This window comes from Coturnix japonica, chromosome 8 (assembly GCF_054131305.1).
Source record: "Coturnix japonica strain WE chromosome 8, WE-NBRP24, whole genome shotgun sequence".
In the NCBI taxonomy this organism is placed as follows: Eukaryota; Metazoa; Chordata; class Aves; order Galliformes; family Phasianidae; genus Coturnix; species Coturnix japonica.
The window spans coordinates 21,656,005-21,672,422 of record NC_140670.1 but is presented as its reverse complement, the minus strand read 5'-3'; the positions used below and the strand labels follow the sequence as shown (position 1 = coordinate 21,672,422).

At 58.8% G+C, this 16,418-nt stretch overlaps 2 protein-coding genes across 4 annotated transcripts; both read right to left on the bottom strand.

Moving 5' to 3' along the window:
• Positions 1 to 283: 283 nt before the first annotated feature.
• Positions 284 to 8,588, bottom strand: FGF8 (fibroblast growth factor 8). 3 transcript variants are annotated; one of them, XM_085555239.1, is made up of 6 exons: positions 8,448 to 8,588; positions 7,832 to 7,951; positions 7,686 to 7,722; positions 5,862 to 6,042; positions 2,644 to 2,750; positions 284 to 1,808 (listed from the first exon to the last, which is right to left on the bottom strand). In XM_085555239.1, exons 2-6 carry the CDS (start codon positions 7,861 to 7,863, stop codon positions 1,521 to 1,523), a joined length of 645 nt encoding a protein of 214 aa, XP_085411365.1. In that variant the 5' UTR covers positions 7,864 to 7,951; positions 8,448 to 8,588; the 3' UTR covers positions 284 to 1,520. The 3 variants fall into 3 exon arrangements, with proteins under 3 accessions (XP_085411365.1, XP_015722386.1, XP_015722388.1); XM_015866900.3 differs by having other exon boundaries at positions 7,832 to 7,947; positions 8,448 to 8,581; XM_015866902.3 differs by having other exon boundaries at positions 5,862 to 6,009; positions 7,832 to 7,947; positions 8,448 to 8,581.
• Positions 8,589 to 13,306: 4,718 nt separating this feature from the next.
• Positions 13,307 to 16,367, bottom strand: NPM3 (nucleophosmin/nucleoplasmin 3). Its single transcript, XM_015866971.2, has 6 exons — positions 16,235 to 16,367; positions 15,140 to 15,225; positions 14,457 to 14,576; positions 14,135 to 14,228; positions 13,844 to 13,963; positions 13,307 to 13,742 (listed from the first exon to the last, which is right to left on the bottom strand). Exons 1-5 carry the CDS (start codon positions 16,266 to 16,268, stop codon positions 13,860 to 13,862), a joined length of 438 nt encoding a protein of 145 aa, XP_015722457.2. The 5' UTR covers positions 16,269 to 16,367; the 3' UTR covers positions 13,307 to 13,742; positions 13,844 to 13,859.
• Between the last annotated feature and the right edge of the window lie 51 nt (positions 16,368 to 16,418).

The window sequence follows — 16,418 nt, the reverse complement described above, 5'->3', positions numbered from 1 at the left end:
GCCTCATCCCACGCCAAGATTTCATTTTATTATGTCACACAGGTACCAATGCACGTGCCTCCACAGGGCAGAGAGGTGCCACCTCCTCATTAAACCTGGAAATTACTCAAGAAAAGACATGATTTTCATAAGACACACCTGGATCCAGAAGCTCAGGCACCCTCCCATCTTCACCCCCTGACACCACACAGCAGCCTCGGTCCACCCTGCACCTCTCCATCCTTCCCACCCCCCTTCCATCCTGCTTCTCCAGGCCCTCCCAGGAAAGCAGGCAGGCTTCAGGTAGACTAATACAAATTTTTAATGCACATATTAAATAAATATTTCAAATCATTTCACATTAAAATTTGTACACAACCAAAAAAAAAAATCCTCAAGGAAACAGGAAAAAAAAAATTAAAAATCATAAAAATTGGATGAAAATTCACCCCTGGTTCTGACTCCTATCCAGTGTCTTTGTTTGCCCTCCCCGTTAAGAGTAATTACTTTAACCCTTTGGAGAGAGGCAGTCCCATGGCAGCACATACGGAATGGGGCTGGGGTTGCTCACTCCAAGGATTTCATCTTTCCCTGGATCCTTTTTTGTTCTAAATAAAAATCCAGGCCTCCATCAGCAGAAATCATTGTGGAAACATGCTCCTTTCCTCAGGCAAAGAGGAGAGAGCAGACCTAGAAGAGACAGTTGAGGATGGAAGAGTCAAGCACTGACTGAATGCTACCACAAAACAGCCCGAAGGGGCTCCGCAGTGATTTGTAAACTTCTTTAATTGGACAGATGAAAAATTCCACCTGATTAAAAAATAAAAATAGCCAATTTGTTTTTTTTTGCGAAAACTTCATATTTTGCAGGTGAAAAACAAAGAAAGAAAGGAACACAAAAGCAGTTCTCAGCCATCGCCTGCTGCTGCACTGGAGTATTTAAAATATCCCAAGATGCTCCGATGGGCGAGTGGTGCCAAACCTGTCCAGGACTCCCTATGGGGCACTCAAGGGCAGCTGGCCCCAGTCACGATGTGGAGCTGTGAGTCCTCTGTCACCCCGAGGCACATCCATGCCCTCCATCATTATCCGGCCTCTCTGCTGTGCATCCATTCAGGTGAGCATCCATTCAGTTCCGTTGGGTTGGATTCCCATCTTTTTCTTCTTTTCTTGTTTGTTTTAATTGAAGATTTCCCCCCCCCCCCCTAAAGCTATGGGAAAAAAAAATACGAAGCAAAACACGACCCCAAACACTAAAACAAATTGCTAAGCGAAGGGCTCTTCCCCCCTTCACCAGTCTGTGAACATTTCATCTCTTGTAAAGTTGGAGTACAAAAATAGAGCCTCTTTCTTTTTTTTTTTTTTATCCTTTTTTTTTTTTCCCCTTTTTTGTAAAAACAGAACAACCCCCAAATTATCAACAACTAGAGCATGTCGTTCTTTTATCCCCCCCTTCCCACCCCCTCCCCAGCCCCTGGTGGTTTTTCCCTCCTTTAATAACCCTATCACAACGTCTCTGTCAGTCCACCCAGGGGCACACGTCATGGACGCACCCTGGCGCTGGAGTTTCGAGTCCTTTTGCTCCTGCGGTTGAAGGGGTAGTTGAGGAACTCGAAGCGCCGGTGGGGCTCGGTGGTCTGGTGGCCCTTGGGGAGCCTCTTCATGAAGTGCACCTCACGCTGGTGCTGCCGGGTCTTGGAGCCCTTGCGCGGGCGGCCCTTGCGGGTGAAGGCCATGTACCAGCCCTCGTACTTGGCATTCTGCAGCGCCGTGTAGTTGTTCTCCAGCACGATCTCAGTGAAGACACAGTCTTTGCCTTTGCCGTTACTCTGTGAAGATGGGGATAGAGGGGTGGGGTTCAGCAATGAGAGCGCTTCTCACCGCCTGACGTCTGGCCAGGAGTGATCCACAGTGATCCACCCACCCAGCCTTTATGCAGTGGGCGAAGGAAGGGACAACACGCATTCCATGAGGACAATGGAATGATGTGAGGGATTGGGGTTAGGTTGCTGCCCGGATTTTGGCTGGTGCCCTATCCCTGGAGATGCCCAAGGTCAGGTTGGATGGGGCCCTGATCTGGTGGGGGGCACCCAGCACACAGCAGGGAGTGGAACTGGGTGGGATCCCAACCATTCTGTGATTGTACAGTCCTCAGCACCCTTTCTAACCCAACCATTCTGTAACACCCTCAGATGCTGGATGCAGGGAGCATGGGACAGCTGAAGGATGAGCTTCTGCACATCAGACAAAGCACAGGGAGCAGGGAGAGGACCCAAACTGTTGTGGTTCCCAACTAGTTTAATATCAGCCAGCCCCAAGGAATGGAAAAGCCCTCCTGAAAATTCATTTCCCTGTTAGGATTTTGTTCATCCACCCCAGGGTAGGAGCATGGAGGCTCAGAGGGAGCGTGACTAACCGGTGCGCTCAGGGCCTGCTCCACAGAGCATCTTAACATTCCCAGCCCTTGTACCATGTAATTGAGGAGAATAGCCCAGCAATCTGCCTATTTGTTCAGGGAGATACAAGGGCACTGCCCCACACAGCACCCACCCTCCCCTTCCCTTGCTGCCAGGCTGCAGGTTCCTTGTACCCAGACCCCAAATAGAGCCCTAGGCTCCCTACCCCACCTCCCAACCCAGAGATGGGTGCCAGCCCCCACCCTACCTTGCCAATCAGCTTCCCCTTCTTGTTCATGCAGATGTAGAACCCCGTGGCCGCCCCTTTGATGCGCACACGGCTCCCAAAGGTGTCAGTCTCGACGATGAGCTTGGCTGGGGAGAGCAGCAAGAGGAGAAACAGAGAGGTCACAGGGATGGAGAGCATGGCAATGCCAGCCTCCTCCCTTTCAGTGCATCCCTGCATGGCAGGCCTTGGTCACCTCACTTTGTCACCTGGAGCAGCTCTGCCTTGCTGAGATCCACGTGCCTCAGATGCCATGGGAACATCCCAGGAGGAAAAGGGGAACTCAGGGGACAAACCAGCTGCCCTGCACAGTGCTCTGCCAGCTGTCCCCAGCCCATGGGGACACCGTGCCGAGCTGGGGCTGCAGGAGGAACAGTGACTTTGCAGCTGGCAGGAGAGGCGTGAAGGGTACGGCCATCCTTTTAATGCCTTTCACCTTTGTGCGAGTCGAGAGGGCATATTGATTTGGTCTCAGTTTTTTAATGGAGGCATCGATTGACTTCCGAAGGAGCTATGCAAATCGCTGGGTCGATGGGCCGCCTATAAATAGGTCTGTCACCTTCCCCACTGCAGCCACCCTGGGAACAGAGCATCCTCCTCCCCGCCCTGCACCCCTCCAGCAGCTCTCCTCCAGGGCAAACCCCAAATCCAACAGCAGCAGCGGGGCCATGCTGAGCCAGGTGCCAAAGGCTTCCCCACAAAAAGCCATCCAGGGCTGTCCCACCTCACCACCACGTCCTGCCACACACCAGCCCTCAGTGCTGCCCGCCCAACTTCAGAGGGCAATCAGAGCACACAGCCTCTGTCCCACAGGGTGCCCCTGTTCTCCCAGCTCTGCAGATGGGGTGCTCAGTTCCTCAAGACCACTATGCAGCTCGCTTTCACCAACAGCCCCCAGCCCTGCAGTGGCTTTGAAGCAATGCTGCTGGATGGCAGACCCAGGCCACGTGCTAACTAAACCCAGCCTGAGCAGTGCTTCAGGACCACAAATAAATCACTGCCTGTCTCCATGATGTCTTGACCCTGCATCAAGCGTGGGGACTTCTCCCACTGCCCCCCACAGCTCCTCACCTCCAGCACCCCCTGCACCATCCTGCAGCCCCAGCCCAGGGAAATTTGGCCACTCTCACCCCACACAAGCCCCTTGTAGGGGCTCAGCATTCCCAGAGCACTGAGCCAGGGATCCCCATTCACCAGTATGGGGAAAGGATTGATCTGGGAGGCAGTCCAAGCTTTGAGGAGAATTGATTTTTCCCTGCTCTCTCCCAGAGATAGGAAAAGCAGGGAGGGAGGGAGGAGGAAGGCAGGCATGGATGCGTGGTTCTCCCCTCTGGCCCCAGAGTCACAGCCATCACCCTGCAAGATGGGGACAGCCCCGAGTGAAGGGACCACAGAGGGTGAATGGATCGACTGCACCATGAGAGGAGCCGGCAGTGCTGCCGGGGCCAAGAAGGAGTCCATCAGATATTGACAATTAAGACAGATAATGGAGAGCACCAGGCTCCATGTGAAGTCGGCTGTAAAAACGTCAGCGTGGGGAGAGGGGTCACCCGCAAAAATAAATCAGCGCCTTCCTCCCGCCCCAAAAATCAGATGGGAAAAGAAACCAGTGCAGCAGAAGGAAGGGCCTTTGCTAACGAAGGGGGCTTTCTTCCGACAAAGGTTTCGGGGAGACCCTTTTTCTCCCTGTTTAAGGGACAGAGGGAGCTTAACATTTTCAACTCTGCTCTTTCACCGAAGTGACAGATTTATCCCAGAAAAGTTATGTTTCATACTCAAACTTTGAAGGGAAAGCGGCTACGTAAACGCTGAAAAAATGCAGCGAGACACACTTGATCCCCCAACTGGACTGCGAAGAGGAGAAAGTATTCAGGAAATGTTAAAAAAGGTGAAAGTAAGAAGCGATTTAATAGCTCTTCCAGACATGGGGGCCTCCCTGGAGATTCATATAGAACAATCCCGAACCTCTATTTTAACATTTACAGACTTGCAACTCCTAAAACTTTACATCTGAAAAACTGCTTGTTCTCTTTCTGCTTTAGATCAGCCCTCGTTTTCCTGCCCCGCTCCTCAGATGCTTCACCTCTTTTATTACGTTTTAATAGAGTTTTTCGAGCCGCCGCCGCGTGTCCCCTCCTTTTGGCCTTATTTAAACCTGGCCGCTCCTGGAGGTGTGGAGCTGCCTTGAAAACGCAGGCGTTACAGGGCTAAAGCCAGAGGAGGCTTTGGGGTTTGTTCGGCCCTTTTGCTTGGGAAGTTGGCTGACACCCCTTCCATCCCGGAGTGGCTCCCTGCTAATGCAGCACATGGGATTCTGCGCACGGCTGAAGTTTGGTGCAACATTGGCAGCCAAAGGAAAAAGGGGAATAAAAACCCAACACCAAACCAGTCGGGGAAGGAAGCAAAGTGCTCCTACTAATCTCCCTCAACAAGAAAGGGAAATTGCAGCTAATGCCAAAGAACAACACTTGGGATGGCTCCATACGGCACACGCTGACATGGGCACCTCCTGCCCACAAGGGAATGGGGTGCAGTGCCCCACTCAGCGCGGATGGAGTTGACACCACTGTTCCTGGTGTGACACCAGCACACATGGTGAAGGTGCCCTGGCTTTGGGTGGCTGCAGCGTGGCACTGCTTTCCTCCCCAGAGAACCATGGCCTGGGGGGACACATGGTGCCAAGAGCAGCACAGCAGCAGGAGGGCTGCACACAGTTGCTGAGCCCTCCATCTTTGTCTCCTCCTCACCCGCAGTCAGCACCTCACTGAGCCCACACTCTTTGCTCAGAAAGGGGAAGCACAGGGGGTACGTGGGGGAAACACCGCTTCGGATGTCTCTAACTCAGGGCAGGACTCCAGAACAGCACTTCACCTACAGTTTCAACCCCCCTCACTTCTTTTCTTTCCCAACTTTGCCCTCTGTTTCTCCTCCAAAGGAAGAATCAGAGACGCTCAGTGCTGCCTGTGCCAAACTGAGCCTTGCAAGTCAGGTGCACAGCAGCACTGAGCAGCACCCACCCCACAAGCACCCAGACCCACTGAGCGCTGACCCCGCTGTTCTCCCTTCACAAACCCCCACACACTCCAAACGATCCTAATGATTTCTGCTCAACCAACAGGACGGAAACCATCAATCGGCACACAGCACTGAGGACACCTCCCAGCCCCCCCCTTAGCCCCCCCGGCCGCGTCCTTCCTTACCGTGCACATCCCCGTCCTCTGCCATCGCATTGATTTTCTTGTTGTCCAAGATCTGCACGTGCTTCCCGCTGGTCCGGCTGTACAGCTGGTAGGTGCGCACGAGCCGCCGGCTGAGCTGATCTGTCACCAGGCTCTGCTCCCTCACATGCTGTGTAAAATTAGGTGGGGACTGAACAGTTACCTTTAGGAAATTAAAAAATATACGACACACCATTATAATCTCTACTCCTCAGAGGGGAGAACGGGCTGAGCAAGGATCACCAGCGCCTGCAGAGGAGGAGCAGAGTCAGTGGGACGGGGGGAGCTGAGCCCTTTGGGGACCGGGATCCCCCAGATGAGTGTGGGTGTCTTGGGGACGTGATGGAGCTCAGGGACTCCCAGTGTCCACTAGGACTCAGTGGGTCCCAGCTGGTATGGAGGTACCTGAGATGGGGTATGCAGCTTCCAGGACCCCCTTTCCCCAAAACACCCCGCTCTTCATGCCCCAAACCCACAGATGAGGTAGAGCTATGAGCCATCAAGACTCCACTCCCCTCACGGGGTACCTATAACACAAACCCCAAAGAGTAACGTTACCGACGTGTGAGCCATCCTTCACCTTCACCCCCATCCCGGTGCCGTCCCCATCCCAGTGCTGACCCCCGGCCCCATAGCAGCAGCCGACCCAACTCCTCCAGACCCTCTGCTCCCCAGACACAAGCAATTCAGCCCGATCCGCTTCCCCCATCCCCAGCACAGGGCTCCTTTCCCCTCTCGTCTCCATCCCCTCTTTTAAGTCCGGAAAGTTTCGCTGCTCACTGACATTTATAAAGACGTATTCTGAGCAAATGTTAGCGGGTCGATCCTTTCAACACCAGCAGGCCGGGACCCCCCCGCCACCCCCACGTCAAACGGGAAGATTCCCCACCACCAGCAGACCCCAATAAAAGCCGGAGCCGCCGCTCTCCCGCAGCCGCCCCTACACCGACATTTCCCCTCTCCAGTGCCACCCCTCTGCCTCCGCGCCTTTCCTTCAGCCGCCTGCGGATAACGCACGGACTCTCCCGGCCCTGATGAGGGTACCATGTGGAGGAGAGGTCATTAGCCGTGCCGCTCCGTCTCGTCCTCCAAAATATTACAGCTATGTTTTATACAACCGCACACTCCTTTTTGCTTTGGGGCTGGAAACTCCTTTTTTTTTTTTTTCCTCCTGAGCTTCCAATGAAATAATCATAACAATAATAATAATAAAAAGCGGCTTAAGGAGCGTTTTCAAAACGCTTCTGCACCTGTGGCCTCGGGGGAGGGGGTTTCACCCCGCTTTGCACACACAGCCGCAGCCCCATCTCCTGCTGACACTCCTGGCCCCGGCGATGCCAACCAGCAGCAGCAACGTTCAGCTGGACTGAAATCTACGCTTTTTAGTAAGGAAATGGACTTTCTTTCCCTCCTTCCCCTTTTCCTTCCCTTTTCTCTTTTCCTCCTCTTCCCCACCCCCCCCCCCCCCCACCTTTTCCTTTATTCTCCCTTTTTTCTTCCTCCACCCCGACGCTTTTATCTCGATTCTACTTTACTTTTCAGATGAAAAAACACCCCCACACGAGAGGAAGGGCCGATCCGTAGTGCGATTTGAAGAACGAGAGGACTGAACAGCCGAAGCCCCCGCAACCAGGGTGGGCGAGGGGTCCTCCCACCCCCGCACCCCATCCCGCAGCCGGTGCGCAGCCGCCCGCTCCCGGCTCTTTCCAGCGGGGCTCGCGTCGTCTGCGGGACTTTAAGCCAACCCCCCGTCCCGACCCCCAGCCCCGAGGGGCGAACAAAGCCGGCGGCGGAGCGGGAGCTTACCTGGGCTTGCAGGCAGAGGACGAACAAGTGCATGAACCTGGAGGGGGGGGGTGGACAGAAAACGGGAGAGAGATGTGAGCCGGGGGGCTGCGGGGAGGAAAGGAGGGAGGGCTGGGGGCAGGCGGAGGGAGGGCTGCGGTACTCACACGTAGCTGAAGAGCGAAGAGCAGGGGTCCATCGCGGAGCGCTGCGGGGCCGGCAGCCCGGAGCCCGGCGGTGGGGTGGGGGCGCGGCTCTGCTCGGCTCCTCGACTCCTCTCGCCCTGCCTCGCCCCGAGGAAAGGAGGGCACAAGCGGCTACAGAAGGGGAAAGGCCCCCGCCGGCCCGCCCGCCCGCCCAGCCCCCGGGGGAGCGCGGCCGGCAGCCCCCCGCCGCGGGGAGCCCCCCGCCCCGCTCCGCTGCCGGCCCGGGAGGCGGCGGGGGCGGAGAGCCCGGGGGGCGGCCCCGGCGGAGCAAGGGAACCTCCGGCAGCGGCCGCTCGGGGGTGGCGGCACTACGGGCTCGGCCGGCGGAGGGATGCCGTCCCCGCGCCGTGCCTCAGTTTCCCCATCTGTAAAACGCGGCTTACGGGTCCGCGTTGTGGATTGGGGCCGAGCCCTCTCGCTGGACGTGCCAGACATTAAAAGGATTACCGGGGCGGAGGGGTGGGCAGGAGTTTCGAGAGGCTGAGCAAACAGCGCAGCCGGGGGTACTGGGCGGCGGGACCCCCCCTCTTCCTTTCCCTTCCCTTCCCTTCCCCGGACGTCCCCGCCGGGCTCTTACCTGGAGGGGCGGCCGTCCGTCAGCACCGGCTGCGCGGGGCCATGGGGCCGCGGCGGGTCGGGGCTCAGCCCCGCAGCCCGGGTAGGGCCGCCGAGGGCTGCATTGTTCGGCGAGCCCCGTTGCTCCCGGCCCCGCCACCTGTTGCGCACCGGGGCGGGGGCTGCGGCGGGGCTGCGGCTGACGGGCGGGACCCCGGGGCCGGTACCTGGCCGGGGCCGCCTGCTCCGCGCTGAGTGACAGCCGCTAATTTGCCGGCCGTGCCCCGCTGCCGGTCCCCGCGCTCCCCGCGCCCTCCTTTATCTTATCAGAGCCCATAATTACAATTGCTATTTTGTTTCCTCGAATCAGCAATCAGCGCTATCTGCCGCCGCTGGAAAGGCAGCTCCTGTCAGCCGGCCTCTGAGTGACAGCGCACACACAGCGCTCCTGCGCGGCCCTCCCGCACCGGCACACACACACACACACACACACACGCACACACATACACACACACACACATACACATACACACACACACACACACACACACACGCACACACATACACACACACACACATACACACACACACGCACATGCACACTCACCCTGCAGCTCCGCACAGCCCTCCCTGCCCTGCCCGCACACCGCAGCTTGCTCATTCCCCCCTTGCTCGGGCACCCTCCAATGCTTTGCCCCCAAACGCTGCCCACCATCACCCCCCGAGGCTCACCCACCACCAGGCGCTGGGAGCGGCCACCACACCTTGCTGCCCCCTTCTTCTCTGTGCAAAAGACCAGGGGATGTTTCTGAAGGGCTTTCCTGAACGGCTGGAGAAGCCCCAGGCTGGGCCCGCTTTCACTCAGGGGGCTGCAGGGCGGGCTCTGGGGGTGCTCAGCCCCCTGCACCAACCCAGTGTGCAAGGCAGCTCCGTGCCCACAAGCTGAGCACCAGAGCAGGCAGCACAAGGTGCTCCCACCACCCTGCAGTGGAGCAATCCTTCCTTTCTTATACATTGCAATGAAAGGGGTCTGGATGCAGCACCTCTCTCCCAGGTGCCACTCGTGCTCACCCCTCCGTGGGCGCAGGGTCAGGCCATGCAGCACCATGCAGTGCACAGAGTGCACAACTGCACCGTGTCCAACTGATGCTGTGCTGGGGGGTGGGAGGCAGCCGGGGGCTGACAGCTCCACGTGCCCCCTGCCCTCAGCAAACAGGCTCGAGTGGCAGCACGGCTGTGACACGGGGATCACCCACGGGTGGCCACACGTCACCAACACAATGACAAACAGGCTCCTGCTGCTGCCCCGTCCTTCCCCAACTTTGTGCAGGTGAGCGATGCCACGGGGCGGGGAGCTGAGCACTGGGCTCACGTCTGGCTCTCCTGCTGGGCAGAGAAAGCTCAGCCTGAGGCACAGGGCTGAGCTGCCATAGGGCGGGGGGAGAAATCTGTCCCAGCAAGGAGCCACGGATCTGCGGTGTTCCTGCTGCCACAGCGGTCACTCCTGGGGCAGGCAGCCAGCACGGCCCCATCGGGTCTCAGTACTGAATGCTGTGGGTGAAGCATCAAACACCCACAGAGATGTGAGCTCTGCTCTCCTTTTCCATAGAGCTGGGGATACTCAGGTCAGGATTTTATCCCCCAGATCACCCTCTTGCCTTGCCATGGCTAATGGAGATTGCCCAGGAAGGCAGCCCGTGGTCAGGCTGCTGGTGGTTGAAGGAGATAACCAGGGCTGCCCCAGCTGGGCTGAACCACGGAGCAGACAGCAGACAGGCCGTCCTGCTCCTCTGTTTGCTCCATCACACAACATCCCTGACAGCCTCCACAGCTCAGCAGTGTCCCTGCTCCAGCACCGTCTCTACCCACAGCCCAGAGGGGCCCCTTCTGCCAGAGAAGCTGTGGCTGCAGTTCCCCACAGCCCCCCAGCACTGCTGGTACAGGGATCACAGCACCAACCCCAGCTGATGGAGGAGAGCAGCACCTGCAAGGGGCACTTCAGCACCCATCTGAGGGTGAGAGGAGCTCCTGTCTGCAGGCCTGGATGCTCGGCCACACATCTCCAAGCAGGCACACAGAGACCCCCCTCAGCGGAGCCAAAGGGACACCACTCCCCCTGCTCTCACCCTCCCCATTCCTGCCCGCAGCATTAATGGGGCGTTGTGGAGGCAGCAGCTCTCCTCCATGGCTGAGTGGTGCTGAGCAGCCCGGGGCGATCCCACCACTCACCATTAACTCAGCATCCCCCCAAGGGCCAGACCCCACCACCATGCGTGGGAATGAACTTGTCTGCACTACCCACAGCTCCAGGAACAGGGAGGGGGGTACAACTGCTCCCCGTTCAGTGAGTGGCACCAGGGCTGAGAGTGGTGGGAATGTCGGGACAGGACAACAGCAGCATGGGGCTGCATATACCCTGCACAAGACCGACCACAGTGGTGTGGCCCCATTAGGTTGACACAGAGGGAGGGACTGGAGGTGAGCCAGGGACATGGGTAAAGACCAGAGAGTGCCCACGAGCTATGGGGGAAAGGGGGCAGCAATGAGAAGGAGGACTCCCAGGCCACACACACCTCCAAGGAGGGAGAACTGGTAAAGGTCCCAGCCCCAGCCCTGAGTGATTTAAACATGAGGTTGGGCATTTTGGTGTCCATCTTCTCTGCACACAGCAGCCCAAGCAGGGGGACCGTGGGCCATGGACATGGGAAAATGGAGACACACGCAAATGAGAATAAGCACATGTGGTTCTTGAGCAGCTCTACCCCATCCCTGCTCCCAGCACAGATCAGACAGCAGCCCCAAGACCTGCTCCCAGCGTGCTGCTATCTGGCACAGCCCACCCAGCACCTTCCTCTTGCCCTGCAGCACATCTGACTTCGGTTTGGGTCCTCCTGGGAAAAGGATTCCTGCACCCAGCCCTGTGGGGGGGCTAAGCCTAAAACCAACAGTGGTGGCCAGGGGGCTGTCGGCTGGCTGTAACACTACCTCCATTTGTTTGCTTATAGCATCCACCCAAAATGCCCGTGTGTGTGTCTCCAGGCCCCTGTGTCAGTGGCAGCTGAACTGCTGACCCCAGGAGTTTGCAAAACATCGGGGTTATGGCCCCTTGGACATCCCAGCCCGGTGGAGACGCTGCTCATCCCAACCTCATCCTGGGGAACCAGCTCCAAGCATGGGGACAAGCGAGAGCCAAGCCCAGAGGAGGGGCAAGGTGGGCAAACTCCCCATCGCACCTGCTGCTCTTTGGACCAGCCCCGTGGACTTACCCGAGCTCATCCCTCCAGTTCCCACCACAGGCACCAAATCCTGCCCATCTCCCCTAAGAACAGAAGAACAGCAGGTCCGGACACCCCTAAATCCCACTGGGCTCAGCCCTGCTGCCACCAGCCCTGGCAGGGAGTTGTGGCCAGCGGTGACAGCTCTGCCAGCACCAGAGCCATCCCAGCCTGCAGCGATTAGAAGGGTCAGAGGGCAGAGCACCTGTGACCCCAGGGTATCTCAGCTGTGGCTGTTGGGTGCAAAGCTGCCATCGCTGCCTGCGGATGCAGGAGGGGACAGCGTGGCAGAGCTGTGCTGAGCAGATGGAATTCCTGCTGTGCAGCAGTGGGCACGGACTGCAGCTGTCCTACACCACCCAACCATGTTCACTTCTAACACCTGCCCTGGGTGCGTATGGCTTTGGGTCTGTCTCACAGCACGATCTGTGCTCCATCATCACCAGGCACTACCCCAGCTGCGCCCCACAGCCCTGGTTGTGCTGGGCATCCATTCAGCCACCGGTACCCGAGGAGAAAAGCAAAGTGAGAAGTGGAGCACTGATGGAGCAGGGAACCAGCCCCACCTACAGCACGACCACAGCCGTGCCTCGCATGGGCTGCCCTGGGTCAGTGTCCCGGGGATGTTATAGCAGGGAGAGATCCACCCCCTGGGATGTATCGCACAGCACCCCGGAACACAGCCCCAGGGAGGAGGGATGCTCAGTGCCACCTCCCTGATCCCATGCTCCCTTTCCCACGCACCCCAGCACAGTTGTACCTGAGCTCACCCGCTCTCCTCCAGCCCTGTTTGTTTGCCCAAGGTATTTGTGGCCGGTGGCACCTGCTTCGATACAATCAGCTCGGCAAAGGAAGCTGCTCACCTAGCGTGACCCCTGTAATTCCATCCTTCCCCATTAACAGCCCCCCTCCCAGCCCCCTGCCATCCCAGCATTTATCTCCCTCTCTCCCGAGCGCATCCAGGCTGAGACATTGCTGGGCAGGGGGAGCAAACCTTTCCAAGGCACTGAGAGCGCCTGGCAGTGCCATCTGCCCCAGCCCCTCTGGGTCATTCCTTCTCACAGAACTACCCCTCCTGCCACAGCCCCTTGTCCCAGCGCCCCTCAGACAACCAGCACCTCGGCATCCTCCTTCTATCCGATAAGATCCCAAATGCCATCTGACGTCAGCCTGCATAACCTCTCCCTCCCGGTACCACTCTCTCCTCACCCCACACCAGCTGCTCCCCCAGCCCAGCCTGGCAGGAGAGCTTGTTAAAAATGATCTACAGGCTCTTATCTGCCCCAGGGAGCGAGCAGGACCAAGGCTCCAAACACCCGAGGACACCTATGAGGTCCACACGCTCTGACCGTGCATTGCTGGGCTCCATTCACCCCGTTCTACCCTCCCACTCCTCCGGTCCAGGGCTGCCCGGACCCCATCCCCGCTTTAAGGCACGGTCGCCGCGCTGCCTGCCTGCCACCTAGCGGCCCCCGAGGAGCGACCCGGAGCCCTCCCCCGTCCCCCCCGGCCTCCTGGGCCCCGTACGATGTCACACGTCCCCAACACGCCTCGGTTTCCCTGCAGGGATCAGCGACACCGCCGAGCACGGGAGGAACCTGGCAGCCACCGCACCAAACCCCCACCTTTATTCAGTGTGTAAAAACCGTCCTACAAAGCGGAGCGACCCGGAACCTCCCTCAAATCACAGCAGAAGTCAGCTCCCACAGCACCACCCTGCAAGGGAGGATGCTGCTTCCCGCTGCTGCTGGGGAAGAGATACACGAGGCACTGCAGAGCCAGGGGGGCTGTGCACACAGCAGAGGTCCAGGGCAGCAAAAAGGCACAGGGTGAGGACCGCCATCCCTGACCCCCAGCGAGGGTATGGGGAGATGGGATCACCTCCCATGGATGTGGGAAAGGAGACGTCCCAGTGCTGGGAGCAGCCCCTGCCCACCACCCCCAGGAGGTACAACAGGAAATTCCAAAAACACAGCAAAAGTTGAGGTCTGACGGGAGGTGTCTGAGGTAACAGCTGTCTGTGGAGACATTCCAGCGAGTACCTGGAAGGAGAAGCAGATTGAGACCAGCACCCTGGAAAAGGGTCCCACTCAGCACCAGCGCTGCACGGCAGGGCAGCACCCACCGTCACCCAGCGCCTCACCTTGCTGGGATACGAGTCACTGCTTCCTTCTCTCCTTCTTGGCAGGCACGATGGGCGCCATCTCCTCCTCAGACATGTCATCATCATCAAACTCCTCGAAGGAAGCATCATCCCTGTGCACTGGGACACAGACAGGCGGGTCACTGACCAGGAGAGGGCTCTGGGGAACCAGCACTGAGCACACGTGCTGGGAAGCACCAGGTGTGGCTCCCACGGGCTCCCTGGCTGGCACACACACTGGTACATGCCCCCTTACTCCCCCCAAGCCATTCCCCAGGTATGAACCCTTACAGATCTGGTGCCAGCCGGCGAGGTGCACGGGGCCAGAGCCCGCTGCCAGGCGGAACGTCACTGGAGGCTGCAGCTTGAAGTTGTCCAGGCTCAGCTGCAAAGGGATGGAGCTGAATTAGTGGTTAGAAGCAGGACACAGAGCTTCCCACACTCACTGGCCCGGCATCCCTCCCACCTCACCTCCACCCACTGTACCTTGTTTCTCCAGCCCCCACCATGTGATGGTTATTTACACAAATCATACAGCTCTATGCCACACACGTTCCTTTGCACAAGCTACAGAGCTGTGTCCCCACCACCAAACACCAGCTGGAGCTCTCACCAAGGGCTGGCACGACAACTTCAGGTTTGCCACCGGCACAGAGATCTCCTGGTTCTTGTGGTTTCGCCCAACGACCTCCACCACGTTGCACTCATCCTTGGCACCATCAGTGAGACACACCTGGGGGGGGATACAAGCTCCTGATGGGCACAAGCTGGACATCAGCTCCTGGGGGAGAGCACAGAGACCTCCCCCACCACCAGCAACTGCCCTTAGCACAGCACCCTTCCAGCTGGGACAGCTGATCCTGCAGCTGCCTCAAGAGATGGCACCTGGGCTGTATTTTCTGCTGACCAGACCCTTGCAGGCAGTTCCTGTGCTCCCAGGACAGAAGGCAATCCCCAGTGAGAGCCAAATACCTGAGCTTGGAGAGCAATGGGTGGGGAACCCAGCTGGTGGGGGGCTCCAGAAAGGTCAAATACATGGAAATATATTCCTCTGCCCTACAGCTGGGGTGTTATACAGGCTGCCTCCTGACACCACTTTGCTTCAGCAGCTCTGTACAGTGACTGACAGCAGCAGCCCCATCCGAGCAGACAGGGCACCCCCTGGTGTAGCTGGGCCAGGGATGGGGAGCGAGCCTGGAAGCAAGGGGAGCTGAGGCTGTGGGTCTCCATGAGAGAAGGCAAGCACAGCAGGGCAAGCACAGCAGGGCAAGCACAGTTTGTGTTCCTCTGTCTTACCACAGACAAAGCCAAAACGTGGTCAGAGTCATCATCTTCATCCACCTGAAACGTGTAGGACTTGGTGCTGGCAGTCAGCTCACAGCCTGGAAGCAGGAGGAAAAGAAAAGCTGGAGTTAAACAGCCCTGAAATGCCACAGGGTCCCCAGGGTGGAAAAGCCTGCAGCATCCCTGAGATAAACTGCACCCCCAGCTCAGTGCCCTGTGGGGACAGACCTCGGTGTCCCCAAACTATGCAGCCACAATACTGTGTGATGGGGCTGAGGGCTGAGAATAGGAGCGGGCGGGATGCAGGGCTGGGTGATGGGGACTGGCAGCAGAACTATAGACTGAGCCCTGAGACTCTTTGCCGTGTGTGTCTGTGAGCTGTTATGAGAGCAAAATTATCCAACGGACCGTGGCAGGGAGCACAAGGCCGGGACTCGGGGTGTGTTCGCTTATTGCGGGATGATTCACCCGTGTGAAGCGGACGGGAAAAGCGCGGAGCTGAGCCCTGCGTGCCAGACACCGGATTCTCAAAGGAGAGAATGGGCTCCATTGAACACGGCTCTGGGAAGCGCTCCGACCCAAAGCCCGGCCGCGTTCGGCTCAGCGGGACAAGGAACGAACGCCAGGTCCCTGCGGGGCCGCACCGCGATGGGCGGCTTGACGGTGGGGACGGCCCCAAACACGTGCGCGCCGGGAGAGCGGCCCGGCCACGTGTGGGGCTCGGCCGGCTCTGGGGGAGGGGAAGCAGGGTAGGGCCGCCCACCCGGCCCCGGCACGGGAAGAGCGGCCGGAACGAGCGGGCAGCGCACGTGGGATCGCCGGCAAACTGCCCCCGAGCCCCCCTAAGGCCGCACACACGTGCCCGTGTCCCGGCCGTGTCCCGGCCACCCCAGCGCCCTCTCAGCCCCCCCCGCCGGTCCCATCGTGATACTCAACGTGTCCGCGTCCCCTCCGGTCCATCCGCTGCCCCCAGCCCCTCTTATACGTCCCTATCACACCGTGCGCTCCCACCCCCCGGCCCATCCGGTACCTCTCCCCACCTTTTACCCTGACTTATTTCCCATGTTCTCCGCCCTCCGGCCCCATTAACCCCCCGCTGCCGCTCACCGAACAGGACGCTGCCGGGGCCGTGCTGCTCCATGAGGCCGCAGTGCGGGGCGGGCAGTTCCGAGCAGTACCGAGCCGTCCCGAGCTGTACCGAGCCGTCCCGAGCTGTACCGGACCGCCCCGCTCCGCCCCCGGCCCCGCCCGCCCCAGCGGGGCTGCACCACCCAGCGGCCGCCGGGCGTCA

What these genes read in the sequence shown, in the direction of transcription:
- NPM3 (XM_015866971.2), bottom strand. Translation starts at nt 16,268, where the DNA reads ATGGAGCAGCACGGCCCCGGCAGCGTCCTGTTCG. An exon ending in AGTTGTCGTGCCAGCCCTTG is followed by an intron (nt 14,229 to 14,456) that starts GTGAGAGCTCCA and finishes ATCCCTTTGCAG; the next exon opens with CTGAGCCTGGACAACTTCAA. An exon ending in CGCCGGCTGGCACCAGATCT is followed by an intron (nt 13,964 to 14,134) that starts GTAAGGGTTCAT and finishes TCTGTGTCCCAG; the next exon opens with TGCACAGGGATGATGCTTCC.
- FGF8 (XM_085555239.1), bottom strand. Translation starts at nt 7,863, where the DNA reads ATGGACCCCTGCTCTTCGCTCTTCAGCTACGT. An exon ending in TCTTCGCTCTTCAGCTACGT is followed by an intron (nt 7,723 to 7,831) that starts GTGAGTACCGCA and finishes CCCCCCCTCCAG; the next exon opens with GTTCATGCACTTGTTCGTCC. An exon ending in AGAGGACGGGGATGTGCACG is followed by an intron (nt 2,751 to 5,861) that starts GTAAGGAAGGAC and finishes TGCTCTCCCCAG; the next exon opens with CCAAGCTCATCGTCGAGACT.